At 43.0% G+C, this 10000-nt stretch overlaps 1 protein-coding gene across 1 annotated transcript in view; it reads right to left on the reverse strand.

Moving 5' to 3' along the window:
* Positions 1-5159: 5159 nt before the first annotated feature.
* Positions 5160-10000, reverse strand: part of LOC143284862 (uncharacterized) — a 23264-nt gene continuing 18423 nt past the window's right edge. The window contains exons 3-4 of the mRNA XM_076591968.1: positions 7392-7671; positions 5160-6278 (exon numbers count right to left, since the gene is read on the reverse strand). Coding sequence (XP_076448083.1) covers positions 5401-6278; positions 7392-7671 — 1158 coding nt within the window. The 3' untranslated portion in view covers positions 5160-5400. The remainder of the gene's footprint in view (positions 6279-7391; positions 7672-10000) is intronic.

The raw sequence follows: 10000 nt of genomic DNA on the forward strand, positions 1-10000 counted from the left end.
AGGAAAGACGGAAAGAAAAAAAAAGGAAGTAAATACAATGACTAAGAAGATAAAACTTTTTCGTGATTTGTTTTATTGGAAATATTTCAATCACATGCTTCCCCCCAACCCCACTCCCCGAAAAAAAAAACACACACCAAAAAACAGATGTTCACAAGACTCTGAAAGAACAAATCATAATTACGAATGATTATTGGAAAGTGGCATGATGACAAACCTGACGTCTTATTTTTGAGCCATAGCGCCAAGCAAGGTCTTAAAACAAGAATGGTTGGTAGAGGAAGTCTTCTGATAATAATTATGCTTCCGGTCATTATGAAAACGAATGTTCCACTGCCCGACAGTATCTGTCACTAAACAATTTTTGTTGTTGTTTTTTGTTGTTTTTAATAAGGAATATAATTTCAGATAGTTCTTGAAATCTAATTTACTTACATTCATCAGTATGCCGATTCATAAGGCAGTGGAAGAGATGACCTTATCTTAAGGGTTTCTCTACTTTAAGTACGACGATTTGTTTCTTACAAGCAGTTCGTATGCAATTATTCTTCAATCATTTTTCTAATGAGGAATGGCATAAAAATTTTAAAGCATAACAGTATCACTTTTGTTCTCCACAATTCAGCAGTCAGACTTATCAACAAACACGAAATCAAAACGAAACACACACACACACACACACACACACACACACACACACACACACACACATTATTGATTACACAGATCCAAGTCCCGATAACAGTCAATACATCATTTCTCCACTCACACTCAGTGAGGTTAAAGACGCATTACTATCCCTCCCTAAAAAGAAAACATCTGTAAGACTTGACGTGGTCTCAAATGAGATGCTTAGACACTTACCAGAAAACTTTGTTGTTTTGTTATTTAAGCTTTTTCAAAAGTGCTGGATTGATGGTTTAATGCCAGCACAATGGAAACAGTCTGTTGTAATACCAGTTCATAAACAAGGAAAATGTAAAACAGATAAGAACAATAACAGGCCAATTGCGCTAACATCACATACTGGTAAGCTGATGGAAAGAATAATTTTGAGAAGACTGATGTACTATTGCCATAAAAATAGAATTATCCCAATTAATCAAGCGGGCTTTCAGAGAGGTAGATCTGCAATTGATAATTTGGTTAAACATACAACACATGTAAAACAACAATTTGCTAGAAGAAAAAACGTTCTTGCAACTTTCTTTGATATAAAGAAAGACTATGATCAAGTTTGACATGCAAAGTTACTCTTTAAACTGAAATCTGTTGGCTTTTCAGGGCGTCTCTATAATTATATCAAAGATTTCCTGACTAAAAGACGTATACAAGTATGAGTCGGAAATACGTACTCAAATCCTAAGACTCTTCACATGGGATTACCCCAAGGTTCTGTTATTGCCCCTGTTCTATTTAACATCTTGCTGAACGACTTACCCCAACACTTATCAAAAGACGTGAACCTAGTGCAATACGCAAATGATATATGTATGTGGATGAATGTAACTATGAAAAGAAATACAACAAAAAGGGCATTAAACTATATTAAGAAAATATACCAAAGAGAAATGGATAAATTGAATACGTATATTGTCGACAATGGTCTTACATTATCAGCAGAAAAAACTCACATTATGCTTTTTAACAATAGTAATAATCCAGAAGAGTTACCAACATTTAAAATTGAAAATGAGCCCATTCAGTACAGAGATATGATAATTTTTTTAGGCTTAATGCTTACTTCAAAACTAGCTTGGAATGCCCAAATTGAACATACAATAACAAAAGCAAGAAAATGTTTAAACTTGCTCAAAGTTATAAGTAAACAGTACTGGGGACAAGACACGAAGATAATGAAACATTTATCGTCATCACTTACTCGATCCAAACTATCGTATGGACAAGAAGTCTTTTTCAATGCTCCAAAGTATTTGTTAAAGAAACTTCAAAGCATTGACTGTAAAGCATATAGACTTGCCCTTGGCGTACCTTTCCACGCATCAACCCTCGGAACATATAAAGAAATAGGAGAGTTACCTTTGGATGAATACCGAAACCTGGCATGTGCTAAATACGTATTGAGAAGCTCAACAACTGAAAATTTTACATCGGAGGAAGTAAGAATTACATCTGAAAACAACTTCCCCAAAAGAGCTAAAACGATATCTTATCTAACACCAATTGGCACGTTTGTGTCAAACCTTTTCCAAAAGTCCGAAATTAATTCAGATAATGCAGACACGCAGAAAACAGTAAGTCCATGCCCCATTTGGGAGATGAGTAAAGCACAGTTTGATATTAATTATACCGACATTGTAAAAAAGAAAATCCAAATATCATGGCAACAGAAGTCCGATTACACCTTCAGAATTGATACCGTGACCACTTACATATTTACACAGACGGCTCACTCCTAGACAATGGCCAAGCAGGTTCAGTTTTCAATACCAAAACTGAAAACGGCCAAGCAAGGTTCAGCTTTCGTTATACCAAAACTGAAAAAAAAACCGATCATACCATATTGGTAAAGATCGATCAATATTCATAGCTGAACTTATCGCTGTTCTTATGGCTTTATATTATATTCTTTATCTTCCAGTTTGCCTTCTACAAGTTTTATTTTGTGTTGATTCAAAATCTGTATTATATACTTTAAACTCATCAAATTGTAAGAACAAGTCCAAAATAATAATAGAAATAAGTCACATTGTACATCTTTTGAATTTGAGAGGAACACATATAACTTTTTGTTGGGTTCCTTCTCACCTTGGTCTCCTATATAATGAATGGGCTGACAGGGCTGCAAGAAAAGGTACAAAACACCAACAGGGAACCACAGACCTTTATGTGCCTTTGTCTGTACAAGAGGGGTACCGCTTACTAGAAAAAGCATCATGGAGCAAAGTTAGGGAAGTATACCAGCAAAATGGCAAAGTTTTAAATAAAAGTATAAATAATATTCAACAACCGGAATCTATCAATCAATCAAATACATTCAGTAATTTATTCAGATTAAGGCAAATTCAGGCATTATCAAACAGGATAAAGCTGAACGCTTTTATAACAAAGTTCAGCAGAGATGTTAAATGCGTATGTGGAGAATCTATTTCAAGCAAACACATACTCTTTGAATGTCAGAGTCTGAAATCGTTTTTACCAAACTTCTCGGAAAATTCTTTTGAATGTATTTTTGACAATTTCAAGATGTTATCTGCTATTGCAGAAGGTTTGCTACATAGTCCAATTGGACATTTGTTATAGTTGTTATAGTTGTTTGATGTTAGCGTTTCCTTCTATATTGTGCCTATGTCTCCCCTTTTAATGTCTTTTTTTTTCCAATGCTCTTTATCTTTCCCCACCACACACACACACATACACACACATCATTCTTCACCCTCTGCCCAATGCCGTTCCCACCACCACGCTCCGCCCTCCACTCGTCATCATCATCATCAACATCTCATCTCATCTTATCATCAGAACAAAACCAATGTCTACGAATAATTGAATGCATCTTTCATTTTAACTTTAGGATGGGCAAGGTGGGCGGGTGTGTGTGGGGGGGGGAGGGGTTGCGGGGAGGTGGGGGGGGCGGGGGCGTAACTCAAAACATTCATGGATGATACAAGAATACACAAGCAATAATAGAGTCCTTATTTTGAGCAATGTGAAAAATGTTGAGCGCGCGCGCGCGCGCGCACACACACACACACACTCACTCACTCACTCACTCACCCACAAACCACATACACCCACACACACACGCGCGCGCGCGCGCGCGGGTACATGCACTCTCCGTCATTGCAATCTTTACATAACAGACATACTCACAAACGTATCACGTTGCATGTACAACATCGTGTCGTGGACACGTTGAAAACAGAAGTTATACCTGAGTTGTGAGAGGCAAGACAAGAAGCGAGATATGTTTGTATCAGAAAACCCCTTGGCGGAACATGAAATGTGATATTTTTCATGTAGTCCAATACAAACTATCGAACACATCCGGCGCTGCTCACAATCAGTTACAATAGACGTACATATAGAAGAGAGAGAAAAAAATGCATTCATTAAGTTAAATATAAAAGATTTAGTACTGATTATTGTTACACATGTTAGAAAAGAATGAGCATTTATCATGAATTTTAATTAATAAGACGTGTTCACAAGAAAAAAATTGTTAGCAGGTCGGGTCAGAGAGATGCACTTTTGTTTGTTTAAAAGTAAACCAGGATGGATTCATCCTAATTTCAAAATTCTGCACACTGCATCTTCTGTTCAGGTGGTGACAAAATTAACCCTTTCACCGCCAGTCAATTTAGAGTACAAAATTCCCTTGTGGTATAAACACAGAAAAGACAGTGGCTAAAGATAGCTGGGGATTCCCCCTGCGATGTATAGAAAATATGGCCTGTCCAACCACCGAACATTAAGAGCAGTAGGTTCATGGATAACAGACCAATGAATGGTCACCTCTCAGTGACATGGGTCCTCCATCACGCCTGTGCATAAATGCGAACTTGGCGGTGAAAGGGTTAATAACAGAGGCTGGCTGTCGGCACCACAGTGATCCTTCATTTGCTGCTGCCAGTGCCCACGTTTCTGCTTGGAAGCCGTAACAGGATATTAGTTTTGTTGTTTTATGGGGTGGGAAACTGTATGGCTTCATCCTACTCTTTCTACCGTAGTGTCACCGTCAGTGATGTCATCACGTTTTCATCTCAAGATGTGGAGTGATGGCCTAGAGGTAACGCGTCCCGCCTAGGAAGCGAGAGAATCTGAGCGCGCTGGTTCGAATCACTCCTCAGTCGCCAATATTTTCTCCCCCTACACTAGACCTTGAGTGGTGGGATGGACCCCAGTCGTTCGGATGAGACGATAAACCGAGGTCCAGTGTGCTAGTATGCACTTAGCGCACGTACAAGAACCCACGGCAACAAAAGGGTTGTCTCTGGCAAAATTAAGTAGAGAAATCCACTTCGATAGGAAAAATAAATAAAACTGCGCGCAGGAAAAAATGCCCCCCCAAAATCTGATCACTGGTGAACACTGGATCAGATCGTCCAACGTCTAACTTGTTGACTTTAACGGCTCTGTACCAATAGGACGTTGTACCCAATTCTTTCTTACGATCCAGACTATTTGCTTTTGGTAAAAAAAAAGAAAAAAAAAAAAAGAATAAATAAAATAAAATAAAATAGATTTACAAAATCTTCGATCTTTCATCTCTTCGCAAATTCTATCTCATGTTTTCTTTTCTCTCCACTTAAAGAACTAATTAAACTATTGTTTTCTTGTTATTGTTTTGTTTTTTTCCTCTTCTTTTTAAATTCAGTATGTGGGTTGTCCTTTCTCTTAGTCCCCTTATGGCCCCTCTTCAAAGGTAACCTGCTTGCCCTACACCTTCCCCTCTTCCTCCCCTTCCCCCTCCTCCTTCTTCACCTTCCTCTTCTTTTCCTTCCTCCGTCGCAGGGCCAGGTACATAAGGCCCGAGGAGACAGCCGCCAAGGCGAACACCCCCACCGTCACCCCAACCACGTTCCCCACGCTATCCTCCCACGCTCCATCCTCGTCCTTCCTCTTCCCCTTCCTCCCACCCTTGTTCGCTTCGGAAGCTCCATGACCCGAAGATGACGTATTTCTCGTGTGTGTCGAGGATGACGTAGTATCCCTGTTGACGTCAGTCGTGGGGTTTTGTTTGCTTTTGTTGATGTCGGATGTGGGTGCTTTGGGTGTGGATGAGTGCTTCTCCGTGGGATCTGGGTCTCTGTGTGTGGTGGTGGTGGAGGTGGAGGTGGAGGCTTCGGATGTGTCCGGTTCCTCGGGGTTGGTGGAGTAGCTGGAGGAGGAGGAGGAGGAGGAGGGGGAGGAGGAGGCTTCAGGAGCTGGGGGTTCTGTGGCGGAGGTGTGTGGTGGTGGTGGTGGTGGTTTCGTTGGTGTTGTTGTTGTTGGTGGTGGAGGCTGTGTGTGGGTGGTGGGAAGGTCCTCCCGTGCCCTGGTGATCGCTGCGTCCGATGACCCTGATCCTGACTGCTGTCTGCTGGCCGTCGTTTCCTGTTGGTGGTCCTCAACGGTGGACAGTGACCTACCAATAATAGTAGCAGTAGTAGCAGCCTCCGCTTCTGTGACGTCAGCAGCATCACTGCCTGTGACGTTGGGTGGGGAAGGGTTTGAGGAGGTTTCGTTCATGGGGTGAACGGCAGGGGTGGTGGTGGTGGTGGTGGTGGTGGTCGTCGTCGTCGTCGTCGTCGTGGTTGTTTCCGGCTCTGGGTCTTCTGCACAGCACAACAAGTAACGGGGTTGTATGTACATCATGGCAACACTACAAACACTGCAACCAACATGACATACATGGTGTTACTCTGTGACCGAAAGCGCTATCCTTCTCCCCCCCCCCCCTGCACCCTCCCCCTGCTCCCCCCGACTCCTCCCCCCCCTCCCCCTCTCATCATGAAGAACCAGAACTAATTATTTCCGACTTCACGATTTGATTTTTTTTTTTTTTTTTACACTTCACAAAAGAAATCAATAACTAAATTATATTTCATGCTCTGCCTGTCTGTCCATCTGTCTGTCTGTCTGTCTGCCTCTCTCTATCTCTCTGTCTCTGACTATCTATCTATCTATCTATCTATCTATCTATCTATATCAGTAGTTAATCTTTCATTCTTTATATGGACCGAATCAATGGATCTGACCAGATGTGGAAAATGATTTTTCTTTTCTTTTCTTTTTTTCTTTTTTTAAGACAAAACTCTCGTAAAACGAGAATACTTATCGACATTCACATAAGATAGATCTTCACCTTACAACCATTATTTTAAGTAATTCAAGCCTGGCATATTAGGGGACTGACTAAAGAATTTTAATCATGCTACAAAATGACCCAAAACTCACTCGCCAGTACCCACTTGCGTAAGAGGCCGTAAGGATCATCACCATCATATTCATCATCACCATCAGCATCATCATAATCATTATCATCATCACATCACCATAAACATCAACATCATCATCACCACCACCACCCCCATAAATCATCCCCACCACCACCACCACCATCATCATCATCACCACCATCACCATCATCACCACCATCATCGTTATCATCACCATCACCACCACCACCATCATCATCATCAACACCACCATCACCATCATCATCACCACCACCATCACTACCACCACCACCATCACCACCGCCACCACCACCACCACCATCATCAACACCACCATCACCATCACCACCATCATCACCACCACCACCAGCACCACCACCACCACCACCACCATCATCATCACCACACCCTATCCCACCAGAGCTCACTGGCATAGGAGGCGTTAAAGATCATCATCAACACCACCATCTCCACCACCAGGACACTCACTGGCGCAAGAAGCGTTGAGGATCTGGAGGCGGACGTCGTGACCCAGGTCCTGGAAGCTGGAGGCGCTAAGAGTGGTGTCCCCTCTGTCCGCCATCTGCTGCCTCTCCCGGTCCAGGGCACTGCTGTCCGTATCGTTGGCCAGGATGTAGAGCCACACGAGGCGCACGTGCTCCCTGCGGAGCATCCGAGCCTCCCGGCGTGTCTCTGGTGGCCAGAGGCTCTTGCCGTCCGTGATGACCACCACCACTGAGCGGGCTTCGGGCCGGGCTTCTTGCAGTACCTGTGATGACACAGGACAGTGCAGTACAGTACAGTACATTATAGTGCAGTGCAGTACAGTGCAGTACAGTACAGTACAGTACAGTGCAGTTCAGTACAGTACAGTACAGTACAGTATAGTGCAGTGCAGTACAGTACAGTGCAGTACAGTAAAGTACAGTGCAGTACAGTGCAGTGCAGTGCAGTACAGTACAGTACAGTACAGTACAGTACAGTGCAGTGCAGTGCCGTTCAGTACAGTACAGTACAGTACAGTGCAGTGCAGTGCCGTTCAGTACAGTACAGTACAGTACAGTGCAGTGCAGTACAGTACAGTACAGTGCAGTGCAGTTCAGTACAGTACAGTACAGTGCAGTGCAGTACAGTGCAGTACAGTACAGTGCAGTGCAGTGCAATACAGTACAGTACAGTGCAGTACAGTACAGTGCAGTACAGTACAGTACAGTGCAGTGCAGTACAGTACAGTACAGTGCAGTACAGTACAGTACAGTACAGTGCAGTTCAGTACAGTACAGTACAGTACAGTGCAGTACAGTGCAGTTCAGTACAGTACAGTACAGTGCAGTACAGTGCAGTACAGTACAGTGCAGTACAGTACAGTACAGTACAGTACAGTACAGTACAGTACAGTGCAGTACAGTGCAGAACAGTGCAGAACAGTGCAGTGCAGTGCAGTACAGTACAGTGCAGTACAGTGCAGTACAGTGCAGAACAGTGCAGAACAGTGCAGAACAGTGCAGTGCAGTACAGTACAATACAGTACAGTAGAGTGCAGTACAGTACAGTACAGTACAGTGCAGTACAGTACAATACAGTACAGTAGAGTGCAGTACAGTACAGTACAGTACAGTGCAGTACAGTGCAGAACAGTGCAGTGCAGTACAGTACAGTACAGTACAGTACAGTGCAGAACAGTGCAGTACAGTGCAGTACAGTGCAGTACAGTGCAGTACAGTGCAGTGCAGTGCAGTACAGTACAGTACAGTGCAGTACAGTACAGTACAGTGCAGTACAGTACAGTGCAGTGCAGTACAGTACAGTACAGTGCAGTACAGTACAGTGCAGAACAGTACAGTGCAGAACAGTGCAGTTTAATCATTTGTGAAGGACTATGACTCTCAAACTAGAAGGCAAAAAAAATTGTCATTAGCTCTTCTTAGTGCTGCAGCCTTATGTGACTTGCTGGCCTTTGGGGATCACTTTCAGCTGAGTCTTTTGTGAAGGACTAGGACTCTCAAGCTAGAAGGCAAAGAATTGCACTGGCTCTTTAGTGCTGCAGCCGTGTGGGACTTGTTGGCCTTATGGGAACCACCCCCCACGCCGACTGTCTTAAAACCCTCTTGGCCGAGAGAGTGGGGGTGTAACTTAGGGCAAGACACTCTCCACTATTATCAAAATTCTAGCCCAGATAATCGGGGCAGCAGTTGCCTTCTCTGCTGTTCTGATGGTCATAGTCGGACACGACTGACTATAATAAGATGAAACAAAAAGTGCAGTGCAATCAGTACAGTACAGTACAGTACAGTACAGTACAGTACAATGCAGTGTCATGCACTGCCATACAATATAATCCAGTGTGTCCAATATAATGCAATGTGTTCAGTACAACGCATCACATACACACTACAACACATCACACAGCAATGAGAATACACGGCCAAGCCATACAATGCAATACGTATAGTAGGCCTACCATATCATATAATATCACGCAACAAAACACAGCACAACCACATCCATACAGCACGACGCAAGACAGCACAGCACAACAGAATACAACACACGTAACGTATGACAGTCAGTCGTGTCCGACAATGACCATCAGAACAGCAGAGGAGGTAACTGCTGTCCCAACTATATGGGGCCAGAATTGAATCACAGTAGAATGTCTTGCCCGAGTTACACCCCCACTCTCTTGGCCAAGAGGGTTTTTGGGGATGGTTCCCTAAAGGCCAGCTAACCCCTAAGGGTGCAGCACTAAGAGCCAGTGCAATTTTGCCTCCGAGTTTGAGTCATAGTCCTTCACAAAAGACTAAGCTGTAGATGACTTCGCCTTGCAACTGAAAAAGCATTGATCATACAGCTCTCACTTTGCTGTTGGCCCAGCTGTAAACTTAGTCAATCTGTGATGTAAGCTGAGCGATGGCATGACAGACGTGTGAATACAACACAACACAGTGTAAAACAATGCAAAACCTCAATGCAACACAACAAAAATAACAATACACAACAACAGCCACAACTCTCTCCCTGCCTCCTTCCTGACTTTCCAACAACAGCAACAACAACAGCTACAACAACAACAACAGCTACAACAACATTAACAGCAG

This window comes from Babylonia areolata, chromosome 8 (genome assembly GCF_041734735.1).
Source record: "Babylonia areolata isolate BAREFJ2019XMU chromosome 8, ASM4173473v1, whole genome shotgun sequence".
Classification (NCBI taxonomy): domain Eukaryota; kingdom Metazoa; phylum Mollusca; class Gastropoda; order Neogastropoda; family Buccinidae; genus Babylonia; species Babylonia areolata.